The 17,909-nt window shown below is 59.6% G+C and overlaps 1 protein-coding gene across 1 annotated transcript in view; it reads left to right on the top strand.

Moving 5' to 3' along the window:
- Nucleotides 1-17,192, top strand: part of LOC127587414 (otoancorin-like) — a 69,139-nt gene extending 51,947 nt beyond the window's left edge. Inside the window, exons 31-43 of the mRNA XM_052045711.1 lie at nucleotides 2,535-2,652; nucleotides 3,794-3,912; nucleotides 5,064-5,199; nucleotides 7,337-7,530; nucleotides 8,406-8,499; nucleotides 9,247-9,418; nucleotides 10,986-11,173; nucleotides 11,553-11,708; nucleotides 12,346-12,488; nucleotides 13,126-13,262; nucleotides 13,569-13,666; nucleotides 14,688-14,838; nucleotides 16,709-17,192. Of these exons, the coding sequence (XP_051901671.1) occupies nucleotides 2,535-2,652; nucleotides 3,794-3,912; nucleotides 5,064-5,199; nucleotides 7,337-7,530; nucleotides 8,406-8,499; nucleotides 9,247-9,418; nucleotides 10,986-11,173; nucleotides 11,553-11,708; nucleotides 12,346-12,488; nucleotides 13,126-13,262; nucleotides 13,569-13,666; nucleotides 14,688-14,838; nucleotides 16,709-16,812 (1,810 nt within the window). The 3' untranslated portion in view covers nucleotides 16,813-17,192. The remainder of the gene's footprint in view (nucleotides 1-2,534; nucleotides 2,653-3,793; nucleotides 3,913-5,063; nucleotides 5,200-7,336; nucleotides 7,531-8,405; nucleotides 8,500-9,246; nucleotides 9,419-10,985; nucleotides 11,174-11,552; nucleotides 11,709-12,345; nucleotides 12,489-13,125; nucleotides 13,263-13,568; nucleotides 13,667-14,687; nucleotides 14,839-16,708) is intronic.
- The last annotated feature ends 717 nt before the right edge of the window (nucleotides 17,193-17,909 follow it).

Genomic DNA, 17,909 nt, shown 5'->3' with positions numbered 1-17,909 from the left:
TAACATTTTTTCTTGGAATATTACCTATCCTGCATTTTCCTTATTTCTTGTAGAAATTCCATCCATTTCTGCTCTGCCGTCCCTGCAACTAGCTTACTCTTCCAATCAGTTTGGGCCAGTTCCTCTCTCATACCCACTGTAATTTCCTTTGTTCCAATGAAATATCGACACACCTGATATCAGCTTCTCCTTCTCACATTTGAAACTGAACTCAACCATATTGTGATCGCTTGTTCCTAATGGTTCCTTTACCTAATCACCTCAGGTTCATTACACAGCACCCAATCCAAAACAGCCGATCCCCTGGTGGGCTCATCAAAAAGTTGCTCCAAAAAGCCATTCCGTAGACACTCCACAAACTCGCTCTCCTGAGATCTACTGCCTTCCTGGCTTTCCCAATCCACCTTCATGTTGAAAGCCCCCATAATTATCTTGACGACGTCCCTCTGACACGCTTTTTCTGTTTCTAGCTGGAACTTATAGTCCACATCCCGGCTGCTGTTTGGGGGCCTGTATATTACTGTTATTATTGTCCTTTTACCCTTGCCATTTCTTAGCTCCACCCATAAGGATTCCACTTCTTCTGACGCTATGTCCCTTCTCTCTATTGATTTTATGTCATTACTAACCATCAGGGCCACACCACCCCCTCTGCCTACCTGCCTATCTTTCCTATACACTGTGTACCCCTGGACATTCAGTTCCCAATCACATCTGTCATTAAGCCATGACTCGGTGATTGCCACAATGTCATATTTTTTAATCTGTAGCTAGGTCATCCACTTTATTCCTAATGCTACGTGCATTTAAGTACAGTACATTTAGACCAGTATCTGCTACCGATTTCGCTGTATTTCTATTGTTCAGCAAATTATCCTGTCTTTTCACCTGCCTGTCCTTTTTACCATCTTCACTGCACACTGTCTTGGACTTGTTCCTATATACCTCTTCCTCTGTCCTAACATCCTGGTTTCCTTCCCCCTGCCAAATTAGTTTAAACCCTCCCCAACAGCTATATTAAACATTCCCGCTAGGATATTGGACCCCTTGGAGTTCAGGTGTAACCCATCCTTTGTGAATAGGTCATACCTGTCCCAAAAAAGGTCCCAATGATCCAAGAATTTGAAGCTCTGCCCCCTGCACCAGTCACTCAGCCACACATTCATCTGCCTGATCCTGCTATTCTTACTTCCATTAGCACGTGGCACAGGCAGTAATCCTGAGATTACTGCCCTAGAGGTCCTGCTTCTCAACCTTCTTCCTAGCTCCCTGTAATCTTTCTTCAGGACCTCCTCTCTTTTTCTGCCTATGCCATTGGTACCTACATGTACCAAGACTTCTGGCTGATCACCCTCTCCCTCAGAACATCCCGTACCCTGGCACCAAGGAGGCAACACACCATCCGGGTATTGTTGTCAGGTTCGCAGAACCTCTTATCTATTGCCCTCACTATAGAATCCCCAATAACCACTGCATTTCTCCTAGCCCGCTGGACCACGGCACCAGGCACGGTGCCAAAGTCCCGTTTGCCGTGGTCTTCCTCTGTCGGGTCATCCTCTCCAACAGAATCTAAAATGAGATACCGATTTTTGAGGGGGACCGCCACAGTGGTACTCTCTACAAATTCTTTATAGCTTCTGTCTATCTCCTCCTCACTCTCCCTAATCAGCCGAAGGTCATTGAGCTGCAGGTCCAGGTCCCTAACACGATCCCTGAGGAGCTGCATCTCAATGCACTTTGTGCAGATGTAGTCATCGGGGAGGCTGGTAGTCTCCCACGGTCCCCACATCTGGCACTCCAAACATGAAACTAATCCCACATGCATACTGCTATGCCACTGTCTAATGTTACTAAAATAACTAGTAACTTACCTCGCTCTGTAAATCTCGCCTCTTACCCGTTTTCGCCTAAGCCCGTTGAGCCAAAGCTCAACCACTTGCTCCCTCTCACTTCGCTGCCTGCTCCGAACGCTGCCCGCTGGATATGGCGGTCTTCTTTTTAAACCTCTCGCGCGCGCTACCCACTTACGTCACGCACCTGCGCACTTGAGCCCTGCTATTTCCGATTAGAGAAAGAGAAAAAAAACACTTAGCTGCTCCGAAGTCTGATGTTCGCCGAAATGACCCAAATTCTACATAACTTACACGACAAATTAAACATAACACCAGTGCAAGTTGAGAGAGAAAAAGAAATCCAGTCCGAGGCAGTGTTGGGGTTTCTCTGGTGGGTTCAAGAACCTGAGGGCAATGGGGAAGAAGCTGTTGTTGAACCTCGAGGTGTGGGTCTTCAAGCTCCTGTACCTCCTGCCTGATGGCAGCATTGAGAAGAGGGCACGGCCCGGATGGTGGGGGCCCCTGATGATGGACGTTGCCTTCCTGAGATGTCACCTGTTGTAGATGTCCTGCGTGGTGGGGAGAGCTGTACCCCTGGTGGAACTGGTCAAGTCCCACCGCTCTCTGCAGCCTCGTGCGTTGGTGAGGGTGGCGCCTGTGGCGGTCTTCATCCGGTGTGATGTAACTCTTTATCGCCCACAGTCAGCTGGGGCCCCTGACTCAGGGCGTGACCTGCGAGATGCTCGCTACCTACAGTGACCAGTTCGGGACGCAGATGGGCCAGGCCCTGGGCAACACCACGTGGCTGTCGAGGAGCCAGGTAACACCTCACTCACCTCGTACACTCTCCACCCTCTGTCTGCAACCCCGGTCACACTAGGTGAGAAGGCTTGGCCTTCCCACACACACTCCAGGAGATCATCCTACCCAATCCAATCGCTGCTTTGGTTCGTGGATTAAAATCTGCAAGTGCAGAGTAACACCATCAGACAGGAGCAACGTAACATCTGATGATTACCCTCAGACTCTAGCCTCCTGCATCTTAGATTCCTTGTTTGATGAACTCTCCGTGGACTCTGTCTGCACTTCTCGCTGCCTCGGGAAAGCAGCCAACATAATCAATGACCCCTCCCACCCCAGACATTCTCTCTTCTCCCTCCTCCCATTGGGCAGAAGATACAAAAGCCTGAAAGCACGTACCACCAGGCTCAAGGACAGCTTCTACCCCGCTGTTATAAGAATATTGAACAGTCCCCTAGTATGATTAGATGGACTCTTGACCTCACAATCTTATGACCTTGCACCTTATTGTCTGCCTGCACTGCACTTTCTCTGTAACTGTAACACTTTATTCTGCATTCCGCTATTGTTTTCCCTTGTACTACCTCGATGCACTGACGTGATGAAATGATCTGTGTGGATGGCAGGCAAAACAAAGTTTTTCATTGTATCTCGGTACATGTGACAATAATAAACCAATTTACCAATCCCCTACATCAGCAGCACTGACTGGAAGCTCTAGACAACTCCCACCATGTTTCCTGGCTCCACCCAGACACAGTCCACATCTCCATTGAGCCAGTATTGCTCTGATTTCAGCTTTTACTAACACCAGCCAAGTCATTAATGCAGAGGTTCATTGTTGAGGCCTGGTGACCCTCCACTAGTTATTACCAATTCAGGAAACAGCCCAGGCTGGTGTCCGTGACGTGCTGGGCTGTGTCCACAACCCTGCAGTTTCTTGTGGTCCCCGGCAGAGCAGTTACCGTACCAAGCCGCGATGCATCCGGATAGGATGGTTTCTGTCGTGCTGCTCCTTATCGATTGCCTTCCAGAAGTCTAAGTATCGGACTCCTCCAGTTCCCCTTGATCTGCAGCACAGGTGACTTGGGTCTGGGGAACTCCCCCCCGCTGCTAGAGCCAGAGTCTCCCCCCCACTCCAACTGATTTCTTTCTTCCAGTTGACGTGTGCAGGGCAAAAGCTGAAGGACACCATTAACAAGCTGCCAGCAAGTGTTAACAGCCAGACATTGGACACCTTATCGAACACCATTCCTAGTGCAATCCTGCTCTACCTGGGGTAAGTGTAAGGTCACTGCCGGGGTGCCCAATGAGCTGTGTTGTATGCGAGGGATTCGGCCATTCCGTGCCAAGGGATACTTCCTCTTCCTCGTCACCTTCCTTGCTCCCAAGCCCTGCTCATTGCACAGTTCATTGCAACTCCTTTGAGGAAGTTTCAAAGTACTGCCTCTCCCATGGCGCTCCCTCCTCACTGCCCCTCCCGCGGCAATCCCTCCTCACCGCCCCTCCCACAGTGCGGCGCTCCCTCCTCACCGCCCCTCCCACAGTGCGGCGCTCCCTCCTCACCGCCCCTCCCACAGTGCGGCGCTCCCTCCTCACCGCCCCTCCCACAGTGCGGCGCTCCCTCCTCACCGCCCCTCCCACAGTGCGGCGCTCCCTCCTCACCGCCCCTCCCACAGTGCGGCGCTCCCTCCTCACCGCCCCTCCCGTGGCAATCCCTCCTCACCGCCCCTCCCACAGTGCGGCGCTCCCTCCTCACCGCCCCTCCCACAGTGCGGCGCTCCCTCCTCACCGCCCCTCCCACAGTGCGGCGCTCCCTCCTCACCGCCCCTCCCACAGTGCGGCGCTCCCTCCTCACCGCCCCTCCCACAGTGCGGCGCTCCCTCCTCACCGCCCCTCCCACAGTGCGGCGCTCCCTCCTCACCGCCCCTCCCACAGTGCGGCGCTCCCTCCTCACCGCCCCTCCCACAGTGCGGCGCTCCCTCCTCACCGCCCCTCCCACAGTGCGGCGCTCCCTCCTCACCGCCCCTCCCGTGGCGCTCCCTCCTCACTGCCCCTCCCACAGTGCGGCGCTCCCTCCTCACCGCCCCTCCTGTGGCACTCCCTCCTCACTGCCCCTCCCACAGTGCGGCGCTCCCTCCTCACCACCCCTCCCTCAGTGGGACAGCTGCCTGCTGGGCCACAGTTAATCATCTGGGGCTGTGGGATTGTTGGCAGCCAGAGTCTGTGAGGTGACCCCTCCTCTCATTTCTCTGGTCTTGTCTGTTGGCTCTGAGTCATAGTGAGCTGGGGATATGTGTGTCATCCTGAGTGTTACTGTGTGTGCGCGCGCGCGTGTGTGTGTGTGTGTGCGTCAGCACGCACGCAGGCCGTGGGTGGGGTGTGTTGGGGCTGAGAGCCTGTTTCACCGTCCCTCTCCCCCCACCACAGGGAACAGGCGATCAGCCGTGTCTACGGCAACAACTGCAGTGCGTTCCTGGGGCGGATGGCAGAGGTGGACCTGCAGCTGCTGCCGTGGAGTTCTCCGGTCCGGGGCTTGCTGCTGGATCGCGCCCTGCGCTGCTTGGTAGGTAGTGGGTCAGGGAGGGGGGCACTCAGTCACCCTGTACACACACACTGAGCTGGTCCTGCACGTCACACTCAGACCTGGATGTCCAGCACCCACCCAGTGTGCGTTTTGGGTTGCATTTTGTTCCATAATGGCTTATTCCCATTGTCCAGGATGCACTCCCGCCCTTGTGGTGGCCACCCATCCCAGAAGGCTTCCAGGGAGCCGAGATACACCATCCTCCCCCCCTGCAAAGACACTGTGCACGGACATACCCTCGGAGAGGGGCAGGGAGTCAGCTCGAGCACAGCTCTCCTTGTCCTTCGAATGGCCACCCTGGCCACACCCATGAGGAGGTCCCGCGACTGATCCCCCCACCCCCTCCACTGCACGGGGTTGGGGGGGGGGGCCAAAGATCAGGCGGACAGGGTGGCGAAGAAGGCATTCGGCACACTGGCCTTCATTGGATGGAGCACTGATGGGACGTCCTGTTACAGCCGTACAAGTCGTTGGTGAGACCACCCCTGGAGCACTCTGTGCAGTTCTGGTCACCCAGATATAGGAAGGGTGGGATTAAGCTGGAGAGGGGCTGGAAAAGATTCACGAGGATGTTACCGGGACTGGAGGGCTTGAGTTATGGGGAGAGACGGGACAGGCCGGGACTGTTTTCCCTGGAGTGAAGGAGGCTGAGGGGTGACCTTATAGAGGTTTATAACATCATGAGGGGCACCGATAAGGTCACCATCTTGTCCCCAGGGTCGGGGAGTCTAAACCTACAGGGTACAGGTTTAAGATGAGAGGAGGAAGATTTAAAGGGGACCCGAAGGACAGGTTTTTCACCCCAGAGGGTGGTGGGTGTGTGGAACGAGCTGCCAGAGGAAGTGGATGAGGCAGGTACAGTAACAACACTTGGACAGGTACACGGACAGGAGAGGTTTAGAGGGATATGGGCCAAACACTGGCAAAAGGGACTAGCTTAGATAGGTCAGCATGGACGAGTTGGGCCGAAGGGCCTGTTTCCCTGCTGTGTGAGACGATCAGTCTCGGGAGCGCGGGGCTGAATTACAGCCAGAAGGTGAAGAGCAGCCCCTTCGAATACTGAAGGAGTGGGTGCAGCCTCTCACACCCCACACCCGCAACCCCCCCACCCCCCGTACACATGGAGAGCAGGCTCGGCCAGGCTGTAGAAATGACCGGTGCTCCAGAACTCCCTGATCCGATGTAAAACCCTGCTGCAGGGGTCCGCCTGACACAGCATTGCCCACAGAGGGGACTCAGCTGGTCAGTCATGTGGCATCGTCTCTTAAAGCAAAGGGGCAATGTGGAGGACACCTCCTGCTCCCTCCGCAGGGACAGACGGGCATGGAGGTAATCTCAGCAGAAGGACTCAGTCAGCTCAGAGGGAGCCCCCGATGGGAACATCTAACCTGGTTCGTTTTCTACTCTGTGCTGTGTCTGACCCCGGGAGTGTGTGATGGGATGGTGCGGAGGGAGCTTCACCCTGTGTCTGACCCCGGGAGTGTGTGACGGGACGGTGCGGAGGGAGCTTCACCCTGTGTCTGACCCCGGGAGTGTGTGACGGGACGGTGCGGAGGGAGCTTCACCCTGTGCCTGACCCCGGGAGTGTGTGACGGGACGGTGCGGAGGGAGCTTCACCCTGTGCCTGACCCCGGGAGTGTGTGACGGGACGGTGCGGAGGGAGCTTCACCCTGTGCCTGACCCCGGGAGTGTGTGACGGGACGGTGCGGAGGGAGCTTCACCCTGTGCCTGACCCCGGGAGTGTGTGACGGGACGGTGCGGAGGGAGCTTCACCCTGTGCCTGACCCCGGGAGTGTGTGACGGGACGGTGCGGAGGGAGCTTCACCCTGTGCCTGACCCCGGGAGTGTGTGACGGGACGGTGCGGAGGGAGCTTCACCCTGTGCCTGACCCCGGGAGTGTGTGACGGGACGGTGCGGAGGGAGCTTCACCCTGTGCCTGACCCCGGGAGTGTGTGACAGGACGGTGTGGAGGGAGCTTCACCCTGTGTCTGACCCCTGGAGTGTGTGATGGAACAGGGCGGAGGGAGCTTCAGGGGAAGCTGGAGGCACTACCCATCCCACCACAGTGACCCCCGGTAGCTGCCACAGTTTGAGCCGATCACTTGTCCTGTTGCAGAACCTGCCTCTATCTGCTCTGAATGGAAAGGCCGTCACTAAACTGGGAGCGCTGGTGTGTGGCTTCACGGGACAGAATATCACGGAGCTGCCCGAGGATGCCTTCAACGCCTCGCTCCAACAGCTCATCAAGTGCAAACAATTCTGCCCAACTGCAAGAAGCATCCTGGCCAGGAGGCTGCTCCAAACCCAGGGGTGAGGTTGCTTTAACGACCTGCAGCAGCGAGGGGGGAGGGGATGGGGGCGGGGTGTGCTGCCTGACCAGGCTGGCTTTCCTCCGTTACCTGCAGTGGGGACGTGTCCCCAGACCAGACTGTGGTTCACGTTCAGCCAGCTGATCCAGCTGGTAAACGGGGACGGTGCTGTGGGCCACACAACCCAAACGCCAGCACCGGCGGGGAGTGCAGCGGTGCTTCCCAGTGGGATCGGGGCACGCGTGTCCGCCGGCGCCGTCACAGGGGCGGGGATGGGCGAGGCTGCCTGGGGCTGTGGAACCCCAGCCGGTGACAGAAACGTGGCGGGAGCCCTCCCCATCGCAGTACCCACCCCTCCTGCCCCTACACCCCTTGCCGTGACCCCCTCCTGCCCCTACACCCCTTGTCATCTCCGTGACCCCCTCCGGCCCCTACACCCCTCCCCGTCTCTGTGACCCATTCTGGCCCCTACAGCCCTCCCCGTCTCTGTGACCCCCTCTGGCCCCTACACCCCTCCCCATCTCTGTGACCCATTCCGGCCCCTACAGCCCTCCCCGTCTCTGTGACCCCCTCTGGCCCCTACACACCTCCCCGTCTCCGTGACCCCATCCAGCCCCTACACCCATCCCCGTGACCCCCTCCGGCCTCTACACCCCTCGCCATCTCCGTGACTCCCTCCAGCTCCACAATCCCCAAATCCCTGCTATTCTGATCTAAACACGCCGCCCCTCCCTCTCATTAATAAGACAATAACCTCCAACTTGAACAAGCCTCCCTGTGTGCCCGGTGCCCTGGTCACCCGGCCTTCGATATCACGCTTCTGAAAGGGCGCTATGTAAATGCCGTGACCGGTGGCTGTCTTCTGCCCCTCCCCAGAGATGCCTCTCAGTGGACGTCGGACACGGTGACCTCGCTCGGGCCCATGATAACCCTGCTGGATGAGCAGACTCTGCTGCAGCTAGCCAACACGGTGAGTGCACTTCACACCTGGCGCACAGCACTTAGCCCTCCCCCCCACCCCCCCAACCCCCCAGCTCCCTGGGCAGGAACGGCAAGTACAACCTGAATGTTACACCCAGGCACCACTGAGACCCCCGCCAGCCTGCAGCCCGCACTGGGATCCCAGTGTCTGGCAGTTCACACTCGGATCTGGGGAGGGCACAGTCAGCTGACATCGAAAATTCTAACCTTCCGAATTCCCTGCCCCGGAGAGGTATCCGGGGCTGGGAAAATGTCCATCTAATCATTGGGGGGCGGGGGACTGCAGAGGCTGGAAACCTGAGATAAAAGCAGAAACCGGCAGAAACACACAGCAGGTCAGGCAGCGTCTGTGGAGGGGAAGAACTGTTAACCTTCCAGCTCCCACACCCCGCGTCAGCACTGGGGAAGAGGCTCACCTGAAGTGGATTCTCGCCTACTGAGGCGTCCCGCGGCCTGGAAACGTGGAGGGGGGGGGGTGGAAAAATCGGCCGTGATTCTACTGAACGGTGCACGGGTTCGAGGGGCAGAAAGGCCTCCTCCTGCCTTGACTCTGCTGACGGTGGAGACGGACTGATTGGTTCTTATTTGTGGGGTCTTGCCGAGCGGCAGTGTAGGTGAACGGGCTTTTGTGTGGATGGGGGTGGGGGGGGGGGAGGAGGAGGGGAGGGGGTGGGAAGGAAATCCTGTCGCTGAGGACCCCTTCCCCGATGTGACGCGCCGCTGTCTCCCGTTGCAGAGCGACGTTAAGGAAGCCCTGCTGGACGTGGCGGCCTCCCTCCCCTCGCAGCCCCCCGACACCTCTCCGGAATTCCAGACCGGCTTCCACCTCGGCAGCGTGAGGAAGAAAATCTTCCAGATCCTCCAGCAGGAGCTGGCAGCGGAGGCTGGTGCCCGCAGGAGGAGGGCAGGTGAGTCCCTCCCTCCCCTTCCTCCCCTCACTCCCTCCCTCCCCTTCCACCCAGACTGAAACCTCGCACCCCCGCCCCTCGGGCTTGCTCCACCTGTCAGTGGGAACTCATCCTCCACCTCCCTCACCACAGCCAGTGACTTGGGGAGGGAGGTAGAGAGGGGAGGGAGGTAGGGAGGGGAGGGAGGTAGGGAGGGGAGGGAGGTAGAGAGGGGAGGGGAGGGAGGGAGGTAGAGAGGGGAGGGAGGGAGGTAGAAAGGGGAGGGAGGGAGGTAGAGAAGGGAGGGAGGGAGGGAGGTAGAGAGGGGAGGGAGGGAGGGAGGGAGGTAGAGAGGGGAGGGAGGGAGGTAGAGAGGGGAGGGAGGGAGGGAGGTAGAGAGGGGAGGGAGGGAGGGAAGTAGAGAGGGGAGGGAGGGAGGTAGAGAGGGGAGGGAGGTAGAGAAGGGAGGGAGGTAGAGAAGGGAGGGAGGGAGGGAGGTAAAGGGAGGGGAGGGAGGTAGAGAGGGGAGGGAGGGAGGTAGAGAGGGGAGGGAGGGAGGGAAGTAGAGAGGGGAGGGAGGGAGGTAGAGAGGGGAGGGAGGTAGAGAGGGGAGGGAGGTAGAGAAGGGAGGGAGGTAGAGAAGGGAGGGAGGGAGGGAGGTAGAGAGGGGAGGGAGGGAGGGAGGTAGAGAGGGGAGGGAGGGAGGGAAGTAGAGAGGGGAGGGAGGGAGGTAGAGAGGGGAGGGAGGTAGAGAGGGGAGGGAGGTAGAGAAGGGAGGGAGGTAGAGAAGGGAGGGAGGGAGGGAAGTAGAGAGGGGAGGGAGGGAGGGCTTGTTCATTGTCCCAGGCAGACATACCCTGGGTATAAATGAAAATCAGCTTTTCGCAGCACATTAACAGACACAGGTCAGACTAACATGAACTGACACACATGCAAAACGAAACAACAAAATAGACATAACGACACTGGTGCAGGTTGAGAGAGAGAAGGGAATCCAGTCCGAGGCAGTGTTGGGGTTTCTCGGGTTCGGCAACCTGAGGGCGGTGAGGAGGACGCTGTTGTTGAACCGTGAGGTGTGGGTCTTCAGGCTCCTGGACCCGCTGCCCGATGGCAACATCGAGAAGAGGGCACGGCCCGGATGGTGGGGGTCCCTGATGATGGACATCGCCTGTTGTAGATGTCCTGGGTGGCAGGGAGAGGAGTGGAGTGAGGATACAGGGAGGTGGGAAGGGAAGGGCAGAGAGAGGGGGAGAGATGGGATACGGAGTCGTACAGCACAGAAACAGGCCCTTCGGCCCAACTGGTCCATGCCGACCAAGATGCTCCATTTGTCAGTGTTTGGCCCATATCCCTCTAAACCTTTCCTATCCGTGTGCCTGTCCGAGTGTTGTTGTAGCGGATGGTGGAGGCAGCGGTACGTGAGAGAACGGGTGCGGGGAGAGGGCGCTGGGGGCAGTGAGGAGGCCATCGGCGCTTGCGGAGTCGGCGCAGGGAAGGGGAGGGTGCCAGGTAAATGCAGGGCTCGGCTGTCTCATTCCCCCGGTGGCCGGACCACGAGGGAGACTGACCCTGGGTTCCTGCGTGGCAGCGAGTCCGTGCCCGGTGCAGCCGAGCAGCGAGGAGATCCAGGAGCTGGGGGAGGCCAACAGTGAGTGGAGCGCCGCGGAGCTGGCGTGCATGTCGGCGCAGACCTTCGAGGACACGGTCGACGTGCTGGGGGCCGTCGGCGGCTTCTCCAAGGAGCAGCTCCTGGCTCTGAAGGACAAGGCCATTGAGGTAGGGGCAACGGGCGGGGAGCCCGCCGGTGGGGGGGGGCAACGGGCGGGGAGCCCGCCGGTGGGGGGGGGGGCAACGGGCGGGGAGCCCGCCGGTGGGGGGGGCAACGGGCGGGGAGCCCGCCGGTAGGGGGGGGGCAACGGGCGGGGAGCCCGCCGGTAGGGGGGGGGGCAACGGGCGGGGAGCCCGCCGGTGGGGGGGGGGGGCAACGGGCGGGGAGCCCGCCGGTAGGGGGGGGGGCAACGGGCGGGGAGCCCGCCGAGGGGGCAACCGGCCGCTCGCAGGGTTACCGCAGCGCTCCCTCACCACCGCCCCACTCCCCCAGCGCTCCCCCCGGACTGCGGGTGTGAGGGGGTCACTGCCGCTGTGTGTATTGCAGACGTGGGGACCAGTGTCCGGCTTCACCCCCGACAACATCGCGGCCCTGAACTGTATCAGCACCACGCTGTTGCCGAGCGAGCTGGGGACCCTCGACCTGAGCTCTATCGACACGCTGGACGCTATCTCGGCTTGTCAGGCATGGACACAGGAGCAGGTACTTCCCTCCCCTCACCCAGGGCAGAGAGGGGGGGACGGGTGGTGGGGGGGTCTGATCGGAGAGGAGGCCGAGGGTGGCAGGGAGGGAACCGCAGGGTGCGGATGGATGGGGAGGTGGGGGGGGGGGGGCAGCGAGAGGGGAGGGAGGAAGGGAAGGGGGCGCGGAGCGGAGAAGGGGTGGTCTGGGACTGAGTCATGGTGAGGACATCAACCGTTGGGCTTTGCTGGAGGGAGAGTCACAGCATCATGTGCCGGGAGTTGAGGGGGTGTGGGGGCGGTTGGAAGGACCGGCAGGGATGAAGTTCCCAGGGGATGGGAGGGAAGAGACACAGGGATCTGAAACTGAACTTTCCCCATGGGAGACGAATGGTTATCAGCCGGGGTTCCTGCTCCCCGTCACTGCCCAGTGACCCCGGGGTTAGCGAGAGGGGGGGAATCAGCTCCCCGTCACTGCCCAGTGACCCCGGGGTTAGAGAGAGGGGGGGAATCAGCTCCCCATCACTGCCCAGTGACCCCGGGGTTAGCGAGAGGGAAGGTACCACGATGGGCATGAGGAGAGTTGTTACGGATGGGGTTGCTGGGATCACCCTGCACCTTCTCTCATTACTGATTCCATCGTTGCCTCCGAACCCCAGCGGAGCGCTGTGCTGGAACGCTGCCTGACCCTCAGTGGGATAACTGCCACTTCCATGCAATCCTTCGAGCTCAGCGGGCTGGGGATCTTCGCCTGTGCGATGAATCCATCCTTCATCTCCCAGCTACAGGACAAAGAATTCAGGTGAGCCCAGCTCCCCCGGGGCTGCACGCCCTGCCCCAGGTGGGACACCCTCCCCCGGGGCTGCACGCCCTGCCCCAGGTGGGACACCCTCCCCCGGGGCTGCACCCCTGCCCCAGGTGGGGTGGATCAGCGCTCTTGCTGCCTTCAGACACGGGACTGTTCCCCGCAGGTAAGGTCAGGGAAGTTCCCAACCTGACTCCCGCCCGGTGAAGTGTCGGATGGCATTTCACCCGCCAAGGCTGCAGTCTGACACACGCAGGGAGACCAGTGTCTGCCCCACCATACTGTCCTGTAATCCCACCCACCCCGCCTCACTCGCTCACCATCCCCCCACCCCACCGTACCCCGGACTGCTCCGTAATCTCACCCACCCCTGGAATCCTACACGCTGTCTCATCATCCATCAGACCCCCGGTCCTCCCACCTCACTCACTGCCCCCGCTTCCTCAGCCACCACCACCACCGCCCCACCCCCCGGCCTCACTCACTCACCCCTCCTGCTGGACTTGCACTGGAGGGAGCCAGGGGTGTTTGGGGGAGAGGGGGGGGGGAGGTGAATGGGAACGTTCCCTGTCCTGGGAGGGATGGGACGTACGGAGGGAGCGTCACTCCCTGACTCTGCCTTCCCGTGTGACAGCTTGGCAGCCGGGAGCCTGGGGAAGCTGCCCTGCGGATCCGACACCCTGGATGCACTGAAGGCCAAAGCGGTCCGCGTCTTCGGCAGCATTTCCGACTGGAAGGAAGCGGACTTCACAGAGCTTGGCACCATCGCTGGTAAAGCCAGCCGTTCTTGGTCAGTCAGCGTCTCACTCTCCCATGGAGCAGCTCCCTCCCGGGGGCGCGGCGAGGAGGGAGCGCCGCGCTGTTGGGTGGGGGCGGCGAGGAGGGAGCGCCGCACTGTTGGGTGAGGGGGGCTGCGAGGAGGGAGCGCCGCACCGTTGGGTGGGGGCGGCGGCGAGGAAGACTGGGTGTGAAGGATCTTGTCCTCCGGACGAGACCCCAGTGCAGGATGCACAGCGCGGCAGCAGGGCACTGCCTCACCCCGTTGACCAGCCTGTCTCCCCTCTCCGACCCCCGCAGCCGGAGCCAGTGCCAAGGACCTGAAGAGCCTGGATCCCACGATGATGCCGTTCATCAGCAGCCAGGCCATGAGTCTCATCCCAGCCGACAGGTTCCCGGTGAGTGCTCCTGGGGCTGAGGGGGACGGGGAGCACCGCGGAGCGGTTCCCTGCTGGGCCCGCCTCTCGGAGCCCCTGCTCCTTGACGATGCCAGTTGTAGCTCCAGCACTGCGACCTGAGGCGCCTTCCTGGTCCCGAACGATTAACCCAGCTCCCTGGCTCCTGGTCACTGGTTCACCCACCCCGCTGAACCCTCACCGACCCACACCTCTCTGTAACCGCCTGCAGCCCCTCCCTTTCACCTACTCCCTCATGCCCCGGCCCTGGACTCTGGGACCCCCTCACTAGACCTTGCCTCTAAAGGACTCCCCAAAACCACCTCTGACCACCCGAGGGGCGGTGAGTTCACCGCTCGAGTTGAACTAACCCGAGCTGGAGGTCCGAGTGGGAGCCCCACCGCCTGGAACACCAGGGGCACCTCAGTAACAGTGACCGCGGGTGTGTCGGGGGTGTCCCCACTGCCCCACCCTGGTCTGGTCAATAGGTGACTCCTGACCCACAATGCTCTGCATGCCTCTTTGCTGCCCTCCACTGAGGGCAGTGAGGCAGGGCTGGTAACCCAGGGTCCCTTCTGGAGGTTGGGGGGGTGGGGGTACAGTAGCTGGGGGTCCCCTGGAGGTGATTAGGGGTTGGGGGCAGTGGTTGGGGGGTCCCCTGGAGGTGACTGGGGATTGGGGGGCAGTAGCTGGGGGTCCCTGGAGGTGACTGGGAGTCGGGGGAGAGTGGCCTGGGGGTCCCCTGGAGGTGACTGGGGGTTGGGGGGGTAGTAGCTGGGGGTCCCCTGGAGGTGACTGGGGTTTGAGGGGGGGGGAGCAATATCTGGGGATCCCCTGGAGGTGACTGGGGGTTGGGGGAGAATGGCTGGGGGTCCCCTGGTGACTGGGGGGTTGGGGGGGGTAGTAGCTGGGGGTCCCCTGGAGGTGACTGGGGTTTGGGGGGGACAGTAGGTGGGGGGTCCCCTGGGGTTGGGGGTGTGGGGCGGGGCAGACATGCAGTGATCAGGTGTTGTTTCCATCGCAGGCCCTGTCCGTGTCCCAGCTGAAGAAACTGTCGCCGGAGAGCGCGGCGTCCATCACTGAGGCTCAGCTGGCGCAGGCGAGCGAGGAGCAGCGGGCTGCCGTGAGGGAGGCACTGGGGATCCCCACAATGACAAAGACCAGCAGCTATTGGTGTGAGTGACTGGGTGGGGCTGGGGGAAGGAGGCCAATCGGCCCCTCAAACCTGCTGCCCGATTTCGGGAAGATCATCGAGGATCCCTCTGCCTCGGCCTCAACAACCTTCAGTACCCCGCTTCCTCTGCATTTGTAGGGAGTCCTGAGGACTGATGGTTCCTCGGAGTGCTCAGTGTGGGTGCACTCAGCCGCTGTATCCACAGCCCCAGGGATGGGGATCCCAAGGGTCCACAGCCCTCGGGGAAGGCGTCCCTTCCCGTCTCTGTCCAGAATCACTGACCCATAATCCTGAGACCCTGTGCCCCGTCTCCGCCCCCTCCCGCTGGGTATCCGTCCCAACACTGACAATGGCACAGCGATTGAGTAAGTCCAGACTCTCAGTCTGCAGATAAGTTTAGAAACCACCGCAGCAGGTAAAACACAAGAACTGACCGGGCAGCATGGTGCTGCTGAGTCGCAGCCCCAGAGACCCCTGTTCGATCCCCACCTCCACCGCTGTCTGGTGGAGTTTGCACACTCTCCCTGTGACCGGGTGGGTTTCCCCCCAATATCCCAGCGATGTGCTGGTAGGTGAATTGGCCGCTGTGAATTCTCCCTGCATTCAGATTAATGACCAGGTTAATGAGACTGATGGGATTGCTCCAGCAGGGAACAGATGGGCTGAACAGCCTCCTGTTTCATTCTGAGAACAATGTGGAGAATGAATAAGAACTGTAGCTATTCCTGTTTGCCGAACGCCCAAAGGGGGAACGCCCAAACATCCCGTCTCCCCCTGGCCTCTGCCAGCTGCCCCTGGGGTGTCCGCACCAGCTCGCTGGTTCAAGAGGTGATGGGACGGGGGACAGGCGGTGGCCTCGTCAGCAACGGCCACAGCCCAGTTCTACATTGAAACGTGGGAACCCATTGATCATCCTCCGCCACGTCCCTCCCAAGGCAGGTATCTCGTTCTGTAGGTGGAGAACTAACTGTACCCAGTCCTGCAGACGTGCAGACGCCCAGTATAAACACCCTCCAACACCTCCAGTCATAAAGTCAAAAACTTTCAGCCACTCCCTGCCTCTGTTAATGTTACGATTCAGTGATGAGGAGGCAGCTGCTTGGGTGTAAAATTAAAACCCAGTCTCACCACAGCCGACCCACAACCCAATCCCAGCCAGCCCACCGTCTTGGTCAGTAAGCCGAACCCACTGGAGGTGTGGGGTGGGGTTGGCAGCATCTACCAAGGAACACAGAGGTTTCCTGGGGCTTGCCTGTGTATCTCCCTGACCAGCAGTATGAGGGTCCCGGAGTGGCCTCAGGGAGGCAGGAGACCCTCGCCTCCATCCCTCCTCGCCTTCCCCTCACCCCCTGAAGGGATCAAGACTCTCTGCAAAGGCCTGGCCGTCGGTTCGTACCTCACCTGGAGGGCTGTGCACGCCGCTGGTCACAGTGCTGAGCAGAGGAAGAGGTCTGGGGGCTTAAGGAATGCAGGACACGGAGCCTCCAACCGCCAGTGGAGCGGTGCAGGGGGAAGGGGCCGGGGGTGGAGGGGGGACAGGAGAGAAGGCCGAGGGGGGCCCCTGTATTGGTGAAAGAGTGGGGAAGGGCAGGAACAGGAGCTGCCGTTTTCACACAGGAACAGGTAAATCCAGTGGGGAATTCCGGAGGAACTTCTCTCCCCAGAGATCGCCGGGAACGTGGACCTCGCTCCCACTGGAGGTGAATACCAGAGGGAACTTTAAGGGGAAGCTAAATAAATGCAGGGAGGGGGGAGGGGAGTGCAAACAGTGAGGGGGGGGCTCACTTTAAATGAACGGGCCTTGGACAACGCGGCTGGTGCAGAATTCCGATCCGGGGGTGTGTCGGATAACCTGCCTCTCTCTCTCCCAGCTCCATCCCACTCTCCGGGACTGGGCTCCTTCAGGCTGTCTGGCGTGACTCAAGCTCTGCTGACGCTACTGCTGCTGCTCCTGAGCCTCCCTCTGTCTCCCTGAAGAAGGCGTGAGGTTCCTGCGGCCTCTCTCGGCCTGCGGCGTGGAACAGCGGGTGGATTGTAACGCCGTCTCCCAGGGCTGTGCGTGAAGGAAAACTTAATGAAAGCACAAGGCTTTTTTAAAAATGATTCAAGATGCTGATTAACTAACCGAGACCTCGAATCACATGGAATCTCTGTAGTAACTCATCCTGTGTGTGCAGTCTAGGATCAGCGCTTCATTAAACCATCTACATTTCACTTCCCAGTCTGAAGGTTTGTCCCCACATTCATCCCACAGCACTGCATTCGGGAATCCCTCAGTCTCTCGGTCTCCCTGGAATACACTGGTCCACACCCCCAAATTATTCCGTGTTAACCTCCACCCATTCCTGTCCCGGGTGGTGAAGGGGGAGGGAGAGATTCATGAACCATTAACGACAGGACATGCACGATGAGTTGAACGGACCTCCTTGCTCGGGACGTCCAGACCACATTTGTATCCTCCTTGGGTTTACAGAGATTGAGTTGAATTCGGTTAAGTTAACGGCACTCCTGAGGTGAGGGTCTGTGGGGCAAGACCGGCATCTACTGCCAATCCCCACCAGCTTCTGAGAAAGGGAGGAGTTACTTTCACCCGCAGCCCGTTTCAGAGGAAACGGCGCCCTGGCTCTGTCCTCACAAGGAGCAGGGAGGGCAGACTCCCTTCCTCAAGGGCAACACTGAACCTGGTGGGCTTAGAAATCGGACTGTTCCAACGTCAACGCTGTTCCAGTTTTCACCCTGAATGATCTGGATGAAGGAACCGAGGGCAACATGGCCAGGTTTGCAGACGATTCCAAGACAGGTGGAGGGACAGGTAGTGTTGCAGAGGCAGAGAATCTGCAGAAAGACTTGGACAGGTTGGGAGAGTGGGCAAAGAAGTGGCAGGTGGAATACAGCGGAGGGAAGTGTGGGGTTCTGCACTTTGGTAGGAAGAATAAAGGTGTAGACCGTTTTCTAAATGGGGAGAGAATTCAGAAACCAGAGGTGCAAAGGGACTGGGGAGTCCCAGTGCAGGATTCCCTTCAGGTTATCTTGCAGGTTGAGTTGGTAGTAAGGAAGGCAAATGCAATGTTA

The sequence above is a fragment of the Pristis pectinata genome, chromosome 40 (genome assembly GCF_009764475.1).
Source record: "Pristis pectinata isolate sPriPec2 chromosome 40, sPriPec2.1.pri, whole genome shotgun sequence".
Classification (NCBI taxonomy): Eukaryota; Metazoa; Chordata; class Chondrichthyes; order Rhinopristiformes; family Pristidae; genus Pristis; species Pristis pectinata.
Note: the sequence above shows the minus strand (reverse complement) of the source record. Positions and strands in the feature narration are given on the sequence as shown.